General features: G+C 39.7%; 1 protein-coding gene and 2 pseudogenes across 1 annotated transcript in view; 1 reads left to right on the forward strand and 2 right to left on the reverse strand.

Moving 5' to 3' along the window:
- Positions 1–1,154: 1,154 nt before the first annotated feature.
- LOC129085592 (ethanolaminephosphotransferase 1-like) lies at positions 1,155–17,718 on the reverse strand (annotated as a pseudogene).
- Positions 7,080–18,000, reverse strand: LOC129085593 (eukaryotic translation initiation factor 4B-like; annotated as a pseudogene).
- A 96-nt stretch (positions 18,001–18,096) lies between these two features.
- The window catches only part of EIF2AK3 (eukaryotic translation initiation factor 2 alpha kinase 3), an 86,355-nt gene continuing 81,127 nt past the window's right edge, over positions 18,097–23,324 (forward strand). Inside the window, 1 exon segment of the mRNA XM_054591994.1 lies at positions 18,097–18,583. Within this exon segment, the coding sequence (XP_054447969.1) occupies positions 18,279–18,583 (305 nt within the window). The 5' untranslated portion in view covers positions 18,097–18,278.

Genomic DNA, 23,324 nt, shown 5'->3' on the forward strand with positions numbered 1-23,324 from the left:
TTTTTATGTTTGTCAGTAAACCTCAAAAATTCCTCCAAGTTATATTCCAGGGAGTATGTACTCAGTAAGCCATGTATATCAAAAATATTCTTCAAGTGGGGAAATGGGAAAGTTTGGAGGTCAGAGAATTTTTCTCTATTTCTCTGTCTCATGTGAAATAAAAAAACACAAGGAGATAGAGGGGAAGAAAGAAAGGGAGGACCAATTGAATCAGAAAACCAATTTTGTAGTGAAGTTCATAGTAGTAATTTCATAGTGAGGTTCAGGAGACTTCTATCTCCAAAATAAATTTCTTTAATAAAAAAATGTTCTAGATAAGACTGGTCCTGTCACATACATTCATATAATCATAGTTCACAGTCACCAAATCTCAGCAACTCGCCCCTGAAGGGGAAAAATATGCCACATGTAAATAATGAACTATGCAAATGGGAGGGCTGCAATTATAGTCTACCAAGTCTCAACAGAATATTTTTCTTTAAAAGGTATTTAGAAACCATTTACCAAGATCTGTTCCATAACAAATTCAGAATACTAAAGAATCTAAATATATATGTGAGCTCTCTTAGCACATGAGGACATAGATATTTCTATGGGGAGGAGAAATCAATACATTTGGAAACTGTAATCATTTGGTTCTGTAATCATTTGCTATCGCTTGCTGAAAGTGACTTGCTGTTATCTTTTCCCTATATTAGATATGGGTTATTGATCGCTTCCAAAGCTACCTACTACTACTGAGTACCAAATATAAAAACATACTGTGGTTTTCTGAATGTTATCAGTGTTCCTAAACCAATTTTGAGGTTTTAAAAATGAAAACAAAGCATCTTTAATTCTGTATGAACCAAAACATTATGGTTTCATGAAGCTAAAATCACTAGGAACATTTTGCTGGTCTAATGTACATTATGCTTAACTAAAATGTTACATCATTTTATAAAAATAAAATAGGCTGGGATATAGCAGATCCAAAATTCCACAAGTTCAGATTATGTGTATTATTCCTGTTGTCCAAGTACCATACACACTGACTTCCTATGTCTGTTAAGTAGGTCAGTTTAGTTCAATGGTAATGGATAAAATATTTGCAAGCATCTTCTTTACAGTACCTCTTTCTGTAGATTGCAGTCCAGTATTCTTTTCATCTATTCCTAGTTACTCCAACTTTGATTTCCCCAGTTAGAAGGGATAATCTGAAATAACTGCTCAACTGCTTTGCCACCTGTCTCTCCAGCAGATGTGAGCCAGAGTAAGAGCAGTTGTTTATATAGACAGGAGATGCTGTTAATGGAAGAGGCTATGCCCAAGTTTACCACGGTAACGACTGAGAAGAGAAAAACAAGCAACCAGTTCAAAGTTGGGCACTGGGTTCTGCTCATTTGATAGATGATCAGCTGAGATGTGTTGTGTGAGTACTGAAAATTGTATCTCTAAAATATCTGAAGGTGACTGGAGGATCCATACTGTAAAGAATATCAATAGCAAACATGGAGAAACTAAGAGAACCATAACTTCATAGACTGAACTGTATTTCAAGGTGTTATTTTTATAGATTCTGAAATAGTTTAATAAACTTATTGGAAGAGTCACATATAATGCACAACCAATAATCATTGCAGTGAGTGGGCCTCTATATAAGAAATTAAACAGTAAAGAAAGGTTTATAACAGGTCTTGACTCCCACAATTTTAATTGCTCTATAGATAAAAGATATAGCCACCTGGCTGCTGTCATATCCCCATGGCACAAAAAGAATCCCTGTGTTATACTTCTCCTGGTGGGACAGGATGAATGAAAACAAAACTACTCATAGCAGGAGACAGAGAACAAAAACACTGACACCACATGATCCTTGTCCAAAGATGGAATACATATACAGGACCAACTCTCCAGGCCACAGTCAAAAAGCTCCCCTAAGGGAGTGCGGAAATTGGTTCTACTGGACTGCTTTGAGTCACACCATCTAGCAGGGGTGTCCAACCTGTGGCCTGCAGGCTACATACAGTTCAGGATGGCTATGAATGTAGCCCAACATAAAAATGTAAATTTACTTAAAACATTATGAGATTTTTTTGTGTGATTACCTGTCACAATGTATTTAATGTGTGGCCCAAGACAACTCTTCTTCCAGTGTGGCCCAGAGATGTCAAAACGCTGAACATCCCTGATAGAGTATACGTTATGAAGTTGAGATTACCTGCTACAATCTAAACCCATGCTTGTGACCTGGTGCCAAAGCATAAAAGTCAGGATAAAAGTATACCATAAGGCCCCAGCTGAGTGCCACCAGCCTGTGTACCAAAGTGTCACAGGTTTGATTCCCAGTGCAAGGCGCATGCCTAGGTTGCAGGCCAGGTCCCCAGTTGGTGGCACACATGCAACCACACATTGATGTTTCTCTCCCTCTCTTTCTCCCTCCCTTCCCCTCTCTAAAAGTAAATAAAATCTTTAAAAAAAATTATGCCGTAAGTAAGAAATTGGATACAACAAGCAGAAAGCCAGATAAGGTTCTCATATTTGCAGTCAACCAAGCAGGAAATACTTTTACCATAGTATTCCCAAATGGATGCATGATCTACAGAGGGAGTGGACTGGTATTCACAAAACTGTCGTACTTACCAAAGCCAGCCAGCTGCTCCCAGCCCAGGTATTTGTAACCAGACATGAGGACCTGAACACTGAGGGCCCACTTGGCAGCAACTCTTCCAGATAAGGTGGCACCACATCAACTGGGCAAGAATTGGAAGATCTGGCAAAGCAACAGATACTTATCTTTAAACACTAGAATCACACCCAACACAGTATGAAGTAATACTAGGAGCATTGATTAGGAATTAAGATCATCTGCAAAGATTCTCAACCCTGGCTGCCCAATTACACAATAAAATCACTTACGGAATAAATAAAATTATCTTTGTCTGCAGATGATATGATCTTATACATAGAAAACCCTAATGATTTAAAAAGAAAACTGTTAGAATAAGTGAATTCATCAAAGTAGCAGGACATGAAGTCAACACACAAAAATCCGTTGCATTTCTATACACTGACAATAAACAATCTGAAAAGGAAATTAAGAAAACAATTCCATTTACAATAGCACCAAAAATATTTAGGAATTAACTGAGTATGTAAGAGACTTACACAATAAAAACTACAAAACTTTCTGAGAGTAAAAATGACATAAATAAATAGGAACACATCCATGTTCATAAGTTGGAAGACAATATTTTAAGATAGCAATACTATCCAAAGTGACCTACAGATTCAATAGAATCCCTATCAAAATCCCAGTGACTTTTTTTTTTCTGGAAACAGAAAAATCCATCCTAAAATTCTTACGGAATCTCCAATGACTCCAAATAGCCAAAACAATCTTGAATAAAAGGTACAAAGCTGGAAGACTTTACACTCCTTGATTTCAATACTTACTATAAAGCTATAGTAATCAAGACAATACGGTACTAGAATAAAAACAGAGATACAGACCAATTGAGTAGAACAGAGAACCCAGAAATAAACTCTCATATGTATGGTCAAATGATTTCTAACAAGTGTGCCAAAGACTATTCAGTCTTTTTAACAAATAGTGCCAGAGAAAACTAAATATGCACATGCAAAAGAATAAAGTTGGATCTTTACCTGACCCCTTATACAAATGTTAACTCAAAATGAATCAAAGACTGAGATGTAAGACCTAAAACTAATAAACTCTTAGAAGAAAACATAGAGCAAAAGCTTCATCACATTAGCTTTAGCAATGATTTACTGGATATGACACCAAAGGTATAGGCAACAAAAGGAAAAATAGTCAAATTGGACTTTATGATTTTTTTAAAATTTATACATCAAAAAACACTATCAATAGAATAAAAAAGGCAAGCCACAGATTGGAAGAAAATATGTGTAAATTATATGTCTGATAAGAGACTAATAATCTGACTATAAAAGGAACTTCTAAAACTCACCAACCAAAAATCAAACAATATGATTCAAAAATGATCAAAAAACTTAAGTACACATTTCTCCAAAGAAGATAAATGAATGGAAAATAAGCACATGAAGAGATGCTCAACATCACTAAACATTAGAGAAATTCAAATCAGAACAAAAATGAGATAGCATCCCACACCAATTACAATAGCTACTATCAAAAAAACAAAAGGTAAAAAGTGTTTGAGAGGGTGGGGAGAAATTAGAACCCTTGTGCAGTGTTGATGATAATGTAAAACACTGTAAAAAACAGTGTAGAGCTTCCTAAAAAATTAAAAATATAACTACCATATGAGTTTTATTTTTAACTTAAAAAATGCACCAGTAACAGACTTATTGTAGAAAATCAGTGAATTAAGAGGGGACACTGTAATTAAGATAGTGAATTAAGATAAACATAAATACCTTTAAGAAAGTATTCTAACTTGTGCCAAGTTGGAGGGAATTATGTGACCAAATGTGTCATCACTCCCTTGTGGACAGTGCTATGCTGAGATGCCACACTTGATGACAAGAAACTGAAAATTCTGACTTAGGTCTATGCTGAAATCAATGCTCTGCACAGAAGCAGAATCCCTGGAAGGTAAGAGGGGGAGTACCTGGATCCCAGGACATGGTTTTCTGGATCCAAGACATGGTTTTAGAGGAGCCCCCTCCATCCTCTAATTGTTGGTAAGGAAAGTTACTCAGCCACTAAAAACCTTCTGGGGTTCTGTGCCTTGGGCCTTATTTTATTTTTTTTATTGCATATGTCATATAAGCACTAAACATGTATCTCCAATTACCTGATGTGTACAGAATGCAAAAAGGGATATAGATTAGGTGTTTCTCCAAGGAGCTACCAATTTTGCTAGTAACATATAAAATGAGTACTGTATGTTCCAGAAGACAACGATAATTGCTGAGTATATAATCTCAGTGCCTAGCAGGTTAGTTATAGCCCAGGCATTTAAAATATTTGTTGATGAGTTGAGTAAATGTATGATGCAAGTGGAAAACACTGAATCAGTTTACATGGAACCTACCCAATTGTATGATAGACCACAAAGGCAATAGCACCTGTTTTTGTTGTTAATTTTATTTATTTACATTGTAGTACCATGGTTTCTTTTTTTTAATGTAATCTTTTTTGTTTTACTACCATGGTTTCTAATTTAAAAGACACAAAATATGACATTTAAAAGTATCTCTCCTGGTTGTGTAACTGTGCAGCATGGGGTTTGTCACCTTGATACATGACCTGAGTATTTGTGTTGAAGGAAACAAGTTTCTATTAACAGGGTTCCAACGTTGGGGGTGCTGAGAGCACTCCTGCTCTGAGCCCTTCTCTCCCATAAAACCCAGAACTTCTCTTGCTCCCCAAAATATTGCAAGCCAAAACAATGCCCAGAAGCTCCCCATTTCCTTATCTGTCCTTGGAGCTTAGGCCAGCCACACAAACAGATCTTCATCCTCTCTGGAAAGTGTGCTTGCAGATTTCAGAGTCACCATCTTCATGCAGCAGCTCTCTTTTTCAGGATCTAGGGTGTGCTGCTCCTGGTCACCATGTAGCAGTCCAGGACCCCATATGTTCCGCTACACTGGATCTTACTGTCTCAGAGGCTGGAGCCCAGAGAGGCATGTGTCCCAGTGTAGGACCCTGCCACCAAGAGCAGGCTTCCAACTATGCAGGACCTAAGCCCCTGGAGGGCCTGTCATCTGCCAGTCCCATGAGTGTTCCCATCAGTGGGGAAACAAGGACCAGAGACCCAGGGCATCCAAGCACACCTGCAGCCAAAAGTCCCAAGCCAAATTCCACAAGCCAAGAGCCAAGAGGGAGCCAAGAGCTTGTACCAAGTGCCAAAAGCCACAGATCTCTTTCTTGCCTCCTGTTAAAAAAGTCCTCTTTCTGCAGTGGGAGTGTCCAGCTTTTTAACCAATGGCCATGTTTGTCTTTGTCCCTTTTTCCAGGTTTGGGCAGAAGTCTCCAATCACCCTGGGTAGGGCATCCAGCCCCCACAGCTCAGCTAGCCTGCATCATGAGCCACTAACCCCAAGACTGTGGGCCATTAAGCCCCAGCTCTGGTTTCAGCTCTTGGAGCGCTAGCCTCTTGCTTCAGGCAATTCCCCTTTCATAGGCAGCCCCTCCCTTTGCAGAAGGCAGATGGCTTAAATTTGCCACCTGGGCGCCCTTCCTGTCCCCTGCCTTTTCTGGCAAGACAGAGAGCAGTTGTGTGACAGATTTGAGGTTCCCCTGTCCAAATTAGGGTCCCTTGCTTTTCAGCAACCTCTGCTCCAACCTACCTCATTACAGTTGCACATTTGCCAATATGTTAAAGATCTTTAAAGTGTATTCTTTGAATAGATGGATTGCATGGAATATAAATTTTATCTCAATGAAATTGCTGGAAAAGAAAAAGCCTTCCATTCATCTTCCCACCCTTGTGCCTCAGTCACTCTGTCTGTTCCCCCAGAGGCAGCCGTGTGATCTTCTTCATGAGTGATATAAATGTAGGTATGGATATATAGGTATAGATAATAAGTATAGACATAGATATATAGATATAGATGGTATAGACATAGCTATATGTATATGTATTTTTCCTTCACTCTCTTTTAATATAACATTTTAGGGCAGAGTCCTAAAAGAATTAGGGGCCATAGCCTATAGAGGGACTGAGCCCGCCTCCTGGGACAGCAGATATAAAAGCCTATGTGCTCACAGATTGGAGGTAAAGGCAGGCGGCAGAGCTGTGAATGGAGTTGAGGCTGTTTTTGGAGTAAGGTTGGGAAATGCCACAAATCAGAAACTGCAAGGAAGCCCAGGGCTTATTTTTGACACACAGGATCTCTGGTCTATTATACCATAAAAGGTGACCAGTATATTCCAGCTTTCCCAGGACTTCCCTTGTTTTAACACAGAAAGTCCCAAGTCCCAGAAAGTCCCTCAGTCCCAGAATCATTAAATCCTCTTGGTGGGTTGACTCATTTCTTTTTCCTCTGGAGATGGTAAGTTTTATTTTGTCTTGTCTAGACAGAAGTTGATTCAATCTCAAATGTTCCAGAGTGGAGAGAAACTAAGAGAAAGCACAGGGTATAGAGGTCTATTTGGTATAATCTTCTCCCTCATTTTCATCTTCCCCATTAATGGAGAGAGCACCATACTTGCATGCAGAACTGAAACTTGGGGGCTGGATTGTGTTTAGGTTTGTTTGGCTCAGGTACAGATCAAGAGTCTTGATCCTTTTTGTTATATTTTCTGCCTGACTCCTTTCAATGTTCTTTGTTCCCTACATCTCCTGCAGGAAAATGCCATCACTGGAGTTTTCACTTGGGCCTTGAGACACATTCACTCCATCCACTTTATTTTCATCTTTCCTTGATCAAGGTCCCTCCTAGATGGTTGAGCTGGAACTACTACCCCCACCCTGACCCCACACCTTGTAGAGGATTGCTGCTCTCTCTGAGCTCTGAAGTGAAGCAGGATGGTGAGAACTCCACCCAAGCATTCTCCTTTGGTGGAGGGGCTAGAATTAGAAGCTGTTCAGGTTTGGGAGGCTTAGAAGTTGGAGTGACAGTCTTTCTCCTTATTGTTTCATTTTCTAGAGACTTCTCACTATCTGTCCTGTATTTCTGCCGGATATGGCTGAGGTCCCAGTCTGTGATGACTCACTTCCTGTTTTCTACCATCCAGTTCCTGAGTTTCTTCACTTTGTCAGCTTGGGTGTCTCTCTGAAGCTGACATTCTAGTTTTGACTCAGCCAGCTGATACTTCAATTTCTCCTGTTCCCTCTGTACCTGCTCTACTTCTCATTTTTCAGCAGCTATGTCAACAGGTTTCACCCCTCTACAGAGGGAGGGTGACTGAACGGATTGTGAGGTGCTAGCAAAGGAATCATCTTCCTTAGGAGTGCTCTGAGGCCTTAGATTTAGTTTGGGTCTTTGGCATGGACCTCTATCATTCCTATCATCATCTCTGGAACTCCATCTTCCATCATCTTGTTATATTTGTCTTCATAGTGTGCCCTCCCGCTCTGTAGTCATCATCCCTACGGTACCCACTACCAAAATGCTCTTCTGCCACCATCTGCCGTGGAATCATAGCCTCTGTCACAGTCTCTGCTGCCTCAGTCATTATACTGATCCTGACCACCATGTCAGCCCATGTCCCAGTGTGAGCCATCACAATATGCATCTCAATACCTACCATGATATGGGTCTGGATCATAATGACCTCAAAACTTGTCTTCAAAGCTATCATCATGTCTTCTGGGCAGGTAATCATAAAATCTGTCTGTGGTGGGATGGGCCCTCCAGTTTGTATTTGTCTCCTCAGAATCCCAATTTCTATCTCAGCCAAAGGAATGATCGATCATTCCTGTCTTTGATCAGCAATGTCCACCCCAAATTCTCCTGTTACCTAAAGATGTTACCTAGAGAGGTTCCACATCATATGTCAACAAGGAAATGCAAATTAAACTAACAATGAGATATATACCACTTCATACCTATTAGAACAGCTAAAATCCAAAAACATTGACAACACCAAATGCTGGCAAGGATGTGGAACAACAGAAATGCTCACTCGTTGCCTGTGTGAATGTGAAATGGTGCAGCCACTTTGGAAGACAGTTTGCTGGTTTCTTACAAAACTAAAGGTATGTTTACCATAAGGTCCAACAATTATGCTCCTTGATATTTATCTAAAGCAGTTGAAAACTTATGTGTATGCAAAATCTGTCCATGGATGCTTAGAATAACTTTATCCCTAATTGTCAAAACTTGGAAGCAAGCAAGATGTCCTATAGTAGGCAAATAAAAAGACTGCGGTACATCCAGACAATGGAATATTATTCAGTGCTAAAAGGACAGGAGCTATTTATCAAACCATTGAATGACAGAAGGGAACAAATGCATTTAAGGTATTAATCATAATTATTTATAGCCTCTGACTGATAACCCCAATATCTCGATCTCCTGTGAATCTAATCTATTTATATTTCCTTTTTCTGATTTCTGTCACTTGGTTCTATTTATTGACATGACTTGTAGACTATTCTTCAAGTATTAGACAATGTGTATAAATAATTGTAGGAGCTCTACATGATGTTTTCCTTCTCCAGAGATAATTTAATTTCTCCTGGCAGAAAAAGTAGGGTCAGATCACCCTGACACAATTAAGGAATGTGGTATTTTGAGGCTGGGTTTTAGGTTTTACAAGCCTAATTTATTTTCACTTTGTCCTATCTGAAGTCTGCTAGGATTCTCTACTGAAAACTTGGAGGTATTTTTCAAAGATCTGACTCCTTGCTGGACCCCAACTTCCAATTTTGGGCTCAACATGAGATTAATTCACTTTTTAGTCTCTGAGCTGCCTCTTTTTTGGGCTTTTGATCTCTTGCCTTCATGGCTTAGTGATCAGCAAATGCTTTGATGGGAAAGGTGAGGTAGAATATCAACTCATTTTTTAATAATTCTCTTTTCTCCAAGATTTGAGCCCTTCCAATCCTGTTTTATTATTTTTTATTTTTCTTAATCCTCACAGGAGGACACTTTTTTCATTGCTTCTAGAGAGATTGGAAGGGAGAGTGGAAGGGAGAGAGAGAAACATCAATGCAATGCATCAACTGGTTGCCTCCCCACACACCTAAACCAGGGGTTATATGTGCCCAGACTGGGAGTGAGTGCGCATCCCAGGAATGTGCCCTGATTGAGAATTGAACCCATAACCTTTTATCTATAGGATGATGTTCTATTTAAGTCAAACTGCTGAGGACCCAATCCTGGCTTTTTTTTACTAGCCATGAACTCCACATTTTGTTTTTATACTCTCATCAGTCTGTAAGCAGCTGCTTTCCACTTGGCCTCCGGATCCTGCACTTTTTGCTTACAATTCAGCAAATGCCTCAGGGGGGGAAATGATGGAGAGTTTTACCCTGATCTGACAGCATTTTCTTTCTGTCCCATTCTTAGCCCCACAAATCCTCAATGCCTCGGTTGCTTTCTGATAGCATTAAAGATTTGTTAGTTTTTAATCTAAGTTTTCAGTCATTCTCAGTGAAGTATTTGGTATAAAATCAGCTCTTATGCTAGAGCTGAAAGCAGTTGCCCAAATGCTGACAGCTAAGATACAGTTTTCAGTCTGGCCACCTTATAAAATTATGTGATCTGTGAGGATTTGATTCTCCCACCACTTTTCTTTATTTGAATCACATGGGACACCTGCTCTCAGAGCACATGCCTTCTGCTTTTTATTTGGCAGGAAGAATCTTTTATACATAAATATGCAGCTTATTTTTCCTGTTGCCTATGACAATTAAAATAGAATACTTGGTGCTAAGTTGATAGACAAAAATGCAAGCTTAGGCCTTAAATGCCAAAGAAATAATCCTACAATTATATTTAATTAAAAAAATTACCATCCAAATTAAAACACAAAATTAAAAAATATCTTATTCTTTATTTGCTGACCATGAAGAACATATTGACAGTACCCATGTGAGAAACAATTTTTTCTATGGTTATTGGTATAAAGTGATACTTTTTATTTGTGTTTACTTAGTGCTTCTTGGAGGTTTAGATTTTTTAATTGTAAAATTGTATAAATACCCTCTAAAGGGAAAAGAGGCATAATATTATAGGAAAGTGGAACTGAAATGACTAAAGGGAGTCCCTGGTGCAAATCACCCAAGAAAGTACCTGGCACAAGTGACCACTGAGAGCCCTGGGAGAAAATGACCTCAGAGAGTTCCTGGCACAAGTGACCAAAAAGTGCCTGCTGCAAGTGACCAGGGAAGATACCATGAGGCGCAGGGTTACGCATGTTGTCCCAGCACACACAGCAATTTGGAGTTCCAAAATTAGTACTAATTAGTGGACCCATTTCCTTCTACCTTGGAAGAATTGCTGGAAGGCTGAAACTACCCTGACAGAAAATACAAGCGATGAAGGCCTTGGGTAAGAATTTTCCAGGGCAGAAGTCTTTGTGCAGTTAAGAAGCATGGCATTTAGACGTACTAAGCTCTAGGGCCTAGCTGCTCTCTTATTCTTGGCAAATCCACGGGGGTTGATTATGAGGAAGCAAGTTTGAAGAAAAGGCACTGCTATCTCTCAGCATAATGCAAAGTCCTGGTATAATTATGAAATAGGATTCTTTCAAGTTATAAAGCAGTTAGAAAAAATCCTTTCTCTACTGAAGAGTTTAGCCTCTGAAAATCCAAAAGGAATTTTTTTTTTTTTTGTAGAAAGGGCATATATAACTGGACCAGTACACATGTACACAAGCACATACAAATTTGCATTTGTGCGTATGCAGGGATTTGTTTCTGCTTTTGTGTGTACATGCCTGCAAATCCCAATTTTGAAGAGAGGCAGAATGGATCATCCATTTCTGTCCAGGACTGAACTGGACTGAGTAAATTCAGGAGTTGGTAATTATTGGTTACTGTCCTGGTGAAGCCTTAAGCATTTCTCTAGACTCAATCTTCAGATAAGACAATCAATACTGACAAGTGTATAGATTGAATGATTGTTCTGAAGTCTTTTCTTCCTGGTGGTAGTAATACACACCTACACTCTAGCTATGGCCTCCTGGTGTGTGGAGTGTGTTTCCCTGCCCTTTCACTCTGAACTTGGTTGTGTGGTACACCTTGGCTACAAGAATGTTAGCAGACATATACAACAGAGGTTTGAAATATGCATGTGTGGTGGGACTTGTCCTCTTATATTTTCATTATTGCCATCAGTACTACTCTGATGTGAGGATGAGAGATCAGTGGATGAGACCTGAACCCACCTCAGTTTGTAGCTAAACCCCAGCTAACATGCAAATGCATGAGGAAGAATGAGTGACTATTGTTGAGGCACTGTTTTTTAGGGTTGTTAGTAATGCAGAATTGTTGGGACAATAGCTGACTGACATAATGCAGGGGCAAGTGTCCTGGACTAAGAACAATCCCTGTGGATAGGAAGGGGCAAAAAAGAGAGAGTAAGGATATCCAAGATAGAGGAAAATGAAGGCAGGAGAACAGGGTTATAAATAGAGGTATGCATGTAAGGGACTCCTATGGTGGGTTTAACTTGATTATGGGAGTTCTTTGCTCTTTAATTAACCCAACATTTTGGTAAAGTTTGATCTGCACGTACAGCCTTATGTGGTGAGTATAGAGAATAAAATCTGAGCTGGAACCTATGGGAACCATCGGGCAGACTCCTACACAGGGGCTGTGTCCGAGAGTTCTAAGCAGTGACTACAGTGAAGTTGCCATGACTCACAGTCAAGCTGCAAGCAGCTGAGATGAACTTGTAATGGCCATGATGAATTTCCTAGTATACCACAATAGAAAATTTAAGGTCTTTGAACTAAGGGATGGGTAGCAGTTGTAGAAGACACTCAAGTAACACTTCAAGGGGACGGATCTCTGGTATAAACTAGGCACATGTAAATAAATCGTAGGAAGATTGAAGAATCATGAATTTCACAGAATCCACAATATAACAAACATATCAACTCTAAACTGCCATATTCTTCAAATTTTAGTGTGCATAAGAATATCCTAGGGAGTGTTTAAAATGGAGATTCTTGGGCCCCATTCTTGTCTGGTTAGGTCTTTCCAGATCCACACTTAGAGAAACACTGATGAACTGCTTCCTCAGTACAGCTGTGACAATCCTTACTCTTTAGGCTAGGTCTTGGGGCTCCCGAGCCTTTTTACACAGGCCCTAAGTGTAATCTTCCTTTTAAAGGTTGACCCCAGAAGATCAGGCTTGTTATATGCTCTGCACTCCCTAACTAGAACCTCCTGAATTTCTCTTCCCACCCTTGTCATCTGACCTACACCAAGCAAATTCTAATGCTAAGAAAGGTGCATCCCCAAACTTATTTATGTTTCATGTGTTAACATCAATCCAAGTCACATTTAATTTTGTCTTATCACTTAACCAGCTAAAAATCTGTGAAATTTCAGTTTTCAAACAAATAAAATCTGTTTTTATATCCTCCTGCCTTTTTCAGGACAAGGTGAAAGAGAAAACATTTATATTGTTTTTTTTTTTTTTTTTGTAGTTGTTCGTTTTACGGTGAGGTTTATATATAGTAATACTCACCATTTTTAGATGTATAGCTCTATGAGTTTTGACAAACTTACATACTTGCAGAACTACCACTACAATAAAGATTTGGAGTATTTTCATCACCCTAAAAAAATTCCTTGTGCTCCTCTGTAGTCAATCTCATCCCCTTTGTCATTAGTTTTGCCTTTTCCTGACTATCATATTTGGAATTTATAGTATATAGCTCTTTGTTTCTCACTCTTTTCACTTAGTGCAATGTATCTGAAATATATCCAAGCAATTTATCTATCACAGCTTATTCCTCTTTATTCCTGAGTAGTATTCAATCATGTGGATGGACTGCAATTTATCCATTCACTATTTGATAGACATTTTCAGTGTTTCCAGTTTGGGCAATTATGAATAAAGCTGCTATAAAGATTTGCATATAGCTCTTTGTGTGGGCATGTGTTTCCATTTCTCCTGGGTAACAACCTAGGAGTTGGACTGGTAAGTTATATGGTAAATGTATGTCTAACTGTATAAAAAACTGCTAAACTTTCCAAAATAGTTTTATCATTTTGTGTTCATAACTTGGCAATGGATGAGACTTCCAATTGTTCCCCAGTATTTGATATTGTCTTTTTTTTTCTATTTTTAAAAAGATTTTATTTATTTACTTTTAGAGAGAGGGGAAGGGAGGGAGAAAGAGGGGAGAAAAACATTGATGTGAGGGTGAAAAATTAATTGGCTGTTTGTTGCACACCCCCAGCCAGGGACTGGGCCTGCAATCCAGGCATGCACCCTTACTGGGATCGGAAATGGCAACATTTTGCTTTGCAGAACTGCATGCAACCAACTGAGCCATGCTGGTCAGGGCTGTCTTTTCTTTTTCTTTTTTTTTAAATAGCTTTTCTGATAGATACGAAGTGGTATTTCATTGTGTGTATTGCTTTGAAACAATTGCTCATTCTAGATGTAGGCACAGATTTAACTGACTACTCTCAAAGTACTTGTGGTAGATTTCATTTTTCTCCCAAATCCTGCATTCATGTATTTTGTCATGTGACTTTGCAGTTTCTCTCACTGGGGGGGTGGGGGGGGCATATTTTCCTGCCTCATTGACATTGGGCCTGGTCATATGCCTTGCCTTAGCCAAAGGAACGTGGGTGAAAGTAATAGTACCCCATTCTGGTTCTAGCCTCAAGAGGCCCTGTAAGTTTTCACTCACCTTTCTTGTGTTTCTTCCATTGTCATAAGGAAATTGTGTTCTGGCTAGATCAGTCAACCCCCAGGTGAAGGGTGTTAGAGTGTATTTTTGTTGTGTTAAGCCACTGTATTTTGGGCTGGTTCCTTACACAGCATCATTATGGCAATAGTTAACTGATACAGGTTATTTCACTGTATGGAAAACTCTGTTGGGTGCTTACCCATATAAATTCTTCCCTTTATAAATATTTTGAATAGAGATTTCACCAAAGAAGATAATATAAATATTCCATAAGCACATTAAAAGATGCCTCAAAACATTAGTCATCAAAAAAATGCAAACCAAAACCACAATTAAATACCCACAACAGCATACCTACTAATAGTAAAAATCAAAAGACTAATGATATTAAATGTTAATGAGGATATGGAACAACTGGAACTCTCATATACTATGAGTGAGGTGTAAAGTAGGACCACTTTGGAACACTCTTGAGCTTCTTGGACACTTGTTATTTTCAACCAAATATAATGTCAACAGATTTAGACTTTCTCTGTTAATGAACTGAGCCAATGATACTAAATCTCCAAACTGTTTTTCTGACCTCCTGGACCATGCTCAGTTTTAGAATCTTAATTGTTCAGGTCAGCCCAGGCTCAGGGGCCTAACCACCAACTTCTTTTTGTGGATCAGACTCATTGATCAAGCTATCAGGCCAATTCCAACTTTTCTTACACTTCCCTGAAGTACTCAGGCTGATTCCAGAGTTCCCATACAGTCACCATTGACTCTCCATGCTGCACTGAAACTTTCAGACTCTTTTGCTTCCTTCGAGTTACTTTCCTAGTCAGCTAACAATGACTTAGGACTTGTTTTCTTTTTCCAAAATGGAAATATTTGCATTTTCCCCCTGAGTACTAGTAAATCTCGACTTCTTACTGGCATTTTCTACCACTGTGCTCTCATGCCTATGACTTTTTTCATCATAGCACTTATCTTTGTGTACATAAGTATATGTTTGAATATTAAAGTAGTGTCTCTCTCTCTAACTATACAGAGGTTAAGCTTCAGAAGTACAGGAACCATGCCTATTTTGTTCACATCTTTATTCCTTTTACATGCAGGTGCCATGTGATACTCCCTGAGTGGTAGTTAATAAATGAACGAACAAAAACCATCATTTAGAGATGGCAAGCAGACTTCTAATTTACTAACTCAGATTATTGTTCATGCTATGATCATTTTTTTTTGAAAAATTTACAAAGCCATGAAAAATTTAAAATACTACACTAGCTTCGTAATTTCAAATGGACAGCTACAGGTAGTCAACAATAATTTTTCATCTTATGTTAATTTTCTGACACCTTTCTCATATTATTTGTTAAATTCCTCACCTAGACAGGACAGCTTATCTCCTGTTTTGTTGAGTAAATAATGGTCTACTAGTTTGAGCTCTCTGATCAATTTTCTCTTCATTTCAAAGTAGCTTATTCTCTAGGGGTACTTCTAATTTCTACTTTCCTTAAGGAAGGCATGTGCCTGTTTCCTCCCAATACTCTGGGATCTTGCTTCCTTAATCACCCTACAGCAACTACAATCTCTTCCTTTCCACTTGTCTCTTTTCCTTCTGTCCTGTTGAATAAATCTGTTTATTCATTCAACAAATATTTATTAAATTCTTACTAAACACCTTGTACTGTTTTTTAGGCTCTTGCCATATATTAATGAGAAAAATCCTCATAGAACTTACATAGAAGTGGAGGGATACAAACAATCAACAAAACAATTATATAAATTATAGCATTTAAAGTCTAAGGAGAAAAAGCAGAGTAGGAGTTTAGAGATGAGGTGGGGGAGAGTTTCAATTTTAAAAAGAGAAAAGGAGTCATCAGGATAGAGCGTATTATGCTAAGTGAAATAAGTCAGTCAGAGAATGCCAAATACCATATGATTTCACTTTCATGTGGAGTCCAAAGAACAATATAAATGAACAAACAAAACAGAAACAGATTCACAGATACAAAGAACAAACTGATGGTTGCCAGCAGGGAGGGATGTGAGGGGACTGGGTGGAAAAGGTGAAGGAATTGAGAAGTACAGATTGGCAGTTACAAAATAGTCCAGGTATGTAAAGTACAGCATAGGGAATATAGTCAGTAATATTGTAGTAACTATGTATGGTACCAGGTGGGTACTGAAAATATTGGGGGGAACACTTTGTAAAGTATATGACTGTCTAACAATTATGCAGTACACCTAAAACTAATACAAAATAATATTGAATGTAAACTGTAATTGAAAAAAATGTTTAAAATTTTTTTAAAAGGGTGGTCAAGAGAGGCTTGACTGTGAAAGTAACAGAACCTTGAAGAAATTGAAGGAACAGCCTTGTATCTGTCTAGGTGTTAGGGGCCGAATTGTGCCTCCCTTACTTCTAAATTGATATGAAGTCCTTCCTCCCCACCCCCTACTTCAGATTATAGCCATACTGATGATAGGACCTTTACAAAAGTGATTCATTTGAAACTTATTAAGTCTTGTGCAGCCACCTATGGATAGCAAGACAACAAGTGAAAAATGTTTTATACAGGTAAGATTGAGTTACTGGGTTAAATATAGCTGATAAGGTGAAGACTGAGAATTGTCCTTTGATTATCAGTGGTGGACTCAGCAAAATCAGCTTGGTGGTTATGGGCATGAAAGACTGACTAGTGTGTTTGAGAAGAATCAAAGACAAATTGTTTAGAACCACTAAGTTTTGCTGTACTTGTAGGAGCAAGAAAATGTGGTGCAAGATGGAGGGGGAAGTGGGGCTTTTTACGCCTTTGCTTTCAGGCATTAAGAAATAACAGCACGTTTATGCCAACACCTTTTTAAAAAATCTTCACAGACTTTTGATGGGCAATAGCCTCCTAATCAATCTCATCTTGGATGCTATTCTTCTGAATACAGAGCTGATTGATGCATCTTTCTACACCACAATTTTCATCCTTTCACTCCTTTACTAAAAAATCTTCAGGGTGTCCGTAACTGCTGAATGATGTTTCAATTCCTTAGCTGAACATTCAAATCTTTTACAGTTTTGCCTTTTGCAGTTTTAGCTCTTTCTTCTCTAAAGCCCTATCGTGAGGCACAAAGCACGCCACATCAGGGTCAGAAGGCTTAAAGTAACGGTTCTGCAAATAACTAGCTCTGCACGCCGTGCCTGGGCTCCTTCCGCTTTGAAAGGAAGAACGGGAGTGTCGAGTTAGATCACCTGTTAGATCTCGGGCATCTCTTTACTTCTCAGCAACTTGAGCGCCACACGCAGTATTTGGTTCCTGAATCTGCCTCATCCCTTCCATTTCTAACCACACGGCTCGTGCACTCACTTGTTTCCTGCTTTGCTTTCGCCTTTCCAAACAGACCAAGCTTTCGAAGAGTCACAGAAGCAGATCCTTTAAGGTCGGCCACCTCCCGACCACCCGGGACTTTCCCTTTCTCTAGGTACTGTTCACTCGACTCTCAGAATTTGCCACGTATCAGATGCGGCTTCAAGCCAATCAGGAAGAAGTTATCTCAGAGCTTTGAGGGGCATCCACTTTCACCAATGAACTTCAAGTCTTCTCTAGTAGCAGCCCACCAATCAGGTAGTAAGGCTGCGGGGAGGGCGGGGCCTTTTCCCTGGGTAACCGCTTCCGGAACAGGGCCGGGCCTCGGTGGGGACAGTTCAATTTGATTGGCAAGCCTGCTGTTGACAACCCGGGAAAGCCCACCGTCTCCATCAGGACCCGCCTGGGTCCGTGGAGTGGCAGTGGCCGCAGCCAATCGGAGAGCAGACGCGCGGAAAGTTTGCTGTATTGGTGATGTCCGAGGGAAGCTGTCACTCAGGTGGCGGCGGCGGACTCAGAGCTAAGACGTGGCCGGAGGGTCTGTGCTGGCTATCCAGGCCGTCGGGGCGGCAGGATCCTTAGCGCGTCTTCAGGTGGTCGGGGGTCAGACCCGCGGGAGAAGCGGGCGCCGGTGGCTTCACTTCCATGCCCGCGCGTGGGGCTGGCCGCTGATGGAGCGCGCAGCCCGCCCGGGGCCGCTCGCGCTGGCACTGTTGCTGCCGCTGCTGCTGGGGCTCGCGATGCTGGCCGAAGCTGCAGGGCGCGCCCGCGACCAAACCGCACCGGCGGCTGAGGCGGCGTTCGGCCTAGGGGCCGCGGCCGCTCCCACGTCGGCCGCCCGGGTGCCGGCGGCCGGGGCCTTGGCTGCGGCTGAGGTGACAGTGGAGGACGCCGAGGCGTTGCCGGCGGCAGCCGGCGAACAGGAGTCGCGGGAGTCCGAGCCCGACCCAGAGACCGAGCTGCGGCAGCGCGGCAGGTGAGGGGAGCGGGCGGAGTGACGGGACCTCCTTCCCACCCGTGGGGCCAGCGACCGGCATCGTTCGGCTTGGGCGCGAGAGCCAGTCCCGGAGGGTGTCTTAGGGATGTTCCCAGAATGGAGCGTAGAGATGGGAAAGAAACACCACTTTCCGACTGTTTTGGGCCTTATTCAGATTCCAAGGAATTTTCACCCCGCCCCCCCCCCCGCCCTTTTTTTTTCTTTCGTGAATCGCCAGTGAGCTGTCCTGGTGTGACAGCTGTTTTGGGAAAGAATTTCACAAAGAGACTTACGCATTTTCTCTTAAACAAGCCTGTAGTGCTCCAGAGCAGGGTTAATGTCAGTATTTCTCTAATTGAGATCTGCGGAACACCTGCATCAGAGTCACTTCGGTATGCAGGTTAACTACAGTTTTCTAGGGCTCACCCTAGACCTGAATCAGACTCTCTAGGTAAGAACCTGGAATCTGCAAATTTAACAAGTACACCAGACAGTGTTTTAACACACTAGTTTAAGAGTTATGGGTAGGTTCTTGAATTATGGCAGTTTTGATATGTAGAGAATTTGCAATATAAATATCGAATATAGGGCTTATCTAGGTTGAGTTGGTTAACCTTAAAAATGGCACTTTTAAAAAATACATGTTTTAAAGCACATTTAAAAGTCTGGACACAAATGTAAAGCATTGTAATGCAAAAGCATTTTGCAGACTGCTGCTTAGCACACCTGGGGAGAAAGTGAGGTCCCATTTAAAAAATGAAATAATAAAAGGAGCTCTAGGTAAGTTAACCCAGAGAGAGCTACAATGTGGGTTACCAAGTATTGTAAGTTTATAATGTAGTCATTATTAGATCATAATAAATAGATTTAATTATCAGTTAAATATCAGAGCCTTGATCTGTGTATGTGCAGACTACTATAAATAGGATAAGAGATAAAATTCTCCTAGCACCATTTCAACGTTTATATATAGATATATTTTTTAAAGTAGCAAATATTTGACAAAATTTTCATAGGTTTTGCTACTTAAATTAACTTTCCTGGAAGGGTGTTTAACCTTGAAACTTCTGAAGCCCTGCTCAAAGTAAGTTACATAAAGTAAGATGTTTAATTTTTCTTAGAATACAGATTCACTGCAGCAGGTACTTAGGGGCACTTACTAAGGCCCTCTAGATGCCCTGGGGTTACAACAGGTGGACAGAGGGCCCCTGCCCTCCTGGAAGAGTGTGGAGTTTAGCCCTAAGGATTATGTGAGACCCATAATGACATTGCAGAGCATAGGCATTCAACTTAAGTGCCATCAGCATCTTGAGGTTTTTGTGGTATTCAGTGGGTGGAGCGCAATGAGTGAGGTAGAAGAGAAGATAAGCAAAGACAAAGGCAGAATGAATTGGTTCCTGTAAAGTGCGTAGAATTGTGAAGAGCAGACACAGGACTTGAAGAGATGGCAAGAGGTACAGAAGTTGGGAAGTATGTTTAAGAAACATTTTGTTTACCTCTGTGTGTCAGTGTGTGCGAGACCTGTGTGTATGTGAGAGATACAGGCATACATGCGGGAGTGTTGGGAAAGGAGGAGTAGAAGATGAGGCTAGAAAAGTAGGTGAGGGCCATATTGTATGTATGTGGCTTTATGCTAGTACCATGGTTATCACTTGGGAGCATGTTAGAAATCCAGAATCAGGCACCACCCAAATCCATTTAATAAGTATCTGTGTTTTAACATGATCACCATGTACTTTACATGCACATTGTAGTTTGGGAAGTGTAGAGTGTCTCAAATGCTATGCCTGATTAAAGTTTATGCTTAAGAAATATTTCTCTAGCAATGCCATGAATCTATGGTGCTTATTCAGGTGGTACTTGAGATAAGGATACCATAAGCAGAGTGTTGTAGCAGTTTAGATGAGAGGTTTACTATTCAGTGGACATAGAACAGAGGAGATATATTCGCGGTAGAATCTTGTTCCTAGCAAATGAATTGATTCCTTCTCTCTGCGCTGCCATCCAAAGATTGAGATTGGGTGGCCAGAAAATGAGAGCACACATGGGGTTGAGAGATTTAGGGGAGCAGGGAAGAAAAGATAAGGGAGTTTGGTGTTGGACATGATAACTCGGAGGTCCAGGCAGGTGGAAATGAGTGACTGAAGTTGGGGAGCAGTCAGAATTTGCTCCCCAATTAGTTTAAGCTGTGAGAAAGAGGAGGCGCTTGGTAAATCCTTAGGAAATGCCTTATATTTTAGAGAAGATGGGCCAGCAAAGGAGACAGATACAGCTGGTTAATTTGGTGGTGTAGAGTGAGACTAAAGAGTGAGGGATTTGGTGGTTATGAGCATAGTTAAAGTAAAGCAGTAGAGAGTACTCAGATAGCAAGAGAGAGGTTAAGCATTCATCCTTTTCATCCCAAGCCCCTCCTTCCCTCACTGCAAAACTGGTATGAGGCAACTTTTGGAACCAGAGATGTCTGTTCTTATTGATACACTCAGGGGAGAGATCCTACATGCATAGGTTGAAAAGGGAATGGAGGAGAAGGTAGAAGTAGTTGGAGACAATCTACTTGGCAAGCAGGAGAGTCACTTCTTTTCTCAGAAACAAGGTGAAAATAGAGGAATTCTGCCTGGCAGAGAGTAAGTGATTTTTAGCAAACAATTGTCTAGGAAGACAGAGGCCCAGATGTAAGGATCTGCCTGATAGCTTAAGATAGTAAGGAAAGTTTGAGAAACTTTGGGTAAGTAAATCGATAAGAGTCAACAGGAAATAAGTATGCAATGTTTATAAAACTTTTCTCTAAATGCTCTTTAAAAGAAGAATATCAGTTCATAATAGTAGACCAATATCCTGTTTGTTTTAAGAAGGAGGGTCAGGGGAGAGATTTGAGTTAACCAAGCATTTATTACAAACAGCTGTGAAGAATTATGCTACTTGCAAAACTTAAAAAGAGGGAGGTGGGGAATAAATTGTCATTTTTGCATGTTGTCTTAATGCCAAAGAAGCAGTATGAGGCTTGCTAATTCATTTGTTCTTTTTAAATTTTTATTTATTTGTTTGTTTATTCATTTAACTTACTGATTTTAGAGAGGAGAGGGAGAGAGAAACGTCATTATGTTGTTACACTTATTTATGGATTCATTGGTTGATTCTTATATGTAAGCTGAGCTCACTGGGGATCAAACCTGCAACCTTGGCCTATTAGGAGGACGCTCTAACTAACTGACCTCGCCGGGACATTTTTTTCTCTTGATGGCATTTTCATTGGCTTCATTATAAATGCTTACTGTGCATCTCAAGCATGTGAATGAGTGAATAAATTATTTTTTTCTTTAAAATGTAGCTAAAATAAATGTATATTTTCTGATAGCAGTCTTGTTGTCAGTGCGACTTACGTTAAACATTATGAAGACTTGAAATTTAAATGGAATGGCCATTGCAAAAAGTTGGAGAGAAAGTCACAATCACACCTCGTTAAGTTTTATGCAAGCTGGCATGATTTGAGTTACCAGTTTTCTGACTCCAACAAAAATAGCAGTTTACAGAGTGTTATTGGTGGTTCTCATGAAGGGGTGGACATCTTCATATTGAGGACATCTGACAAACTCAGAAGTTGTCAAGAACTAGTTTTATCTTAATAATCATGCTAATTTGTAAAGTATTTGTTTCTTTTTCTTCTAATTTCCCTGTAACAAAAGCATTACAAAATTTGATAATCTATGGTGCTTATTCAGTTGGTACATCTTTAAACTGATTTTTTAAAATTTAATGAGATAATATAAAAATACTCTGCGAATGCAAGATGATTTTATTCCTCTTTATTTTTTCTTTGTCCTTTCACGAACTGATGTGATGTGAATTTATGGTACAGAACTCTGGTCCTTAGATTTTCAGATTCATAAGCATGCTTTTGTTAAAAAAAAAAAATACGACCATGGAATAATAAAATCTCAGAATACATTGTTGAAAATGGACTTTTCTTATTTCAGACTTGCAAAATTGACTAAAGCACATTAGTCAATAAGGAAGAATTTATGCATAACTTTGAAGGCACGTTAAAATAAACATACTTTAGCAAAGAATAGACTAACCCTTCTGTCTACAACTGTCTTTTTAGTTTAATTGACACCTGGAATCTAGATATGATATGTGCCAGGACTGAGGGGACTCTTGTGTTTAATTTGAACTCAGCAGCCTTTATACTATGAAGCAAGGGATCCTGTGTTTATTAGCTGCTGCGGGCTGTAGTTTGGACATGGATCTTCATTCTCTGTTTACTGCCTGAGAACTCCATCCTTTTTTTTTTTTTCTTTCCATTTTTTGTAAGAGAGGAGCTGCTTTATATTTTTATTACAAAATGTTTTAAAATACAAAGAGGAGAACTAAATATGAAAGGGTAAGATTACTTTTATTTTTTAACCCTGTTTTACTTATAAATAACCTTATCACTTAAAAATGTTTTATAGAATAAAGTAGAAAAAGTGCTTCCAAAAATGTTTTAGTTTAGTAGGAAAAGAACTGCCACTCTCATATTGCCTATAATAGTGAGAAATTAGATTGTATTTCTTTAAGGTTTATCAGCCATGTCAAAGTAATGTAGTTTTTTGACATTGTATTTGTTTTGATTTGGGGCAGTCTTGTGATATGTTTAAATAAAGGAGGTTTGATTTGAAGATTTACTTAGTAGGTGGGGACTAAGAAGTAAAGTCCAATAAGTACTAGTTTGTTTTTAAATGAGAACATGTGCTTCCCTGGG

This window comes from Pteronotus mesoamericanus, unplaced genomic scaffold, assembly GCF_021234165.1.
Source record: "Pteronotus mesoamericanus isolate MK-2021 breed Mesoamerican mustached bat unplaced genomic scaffold, CSHL_Meso_final scaffold_31, whole genome shotgun sequence".
Classification (NCBI taxonomy): domain Eukaryota; kingdom Metazoa; phylum Chordata; class Mammalia; order Chiroptera; family Mormoopidae; genus Pteronotus; species Pteronotus mesoamericanus.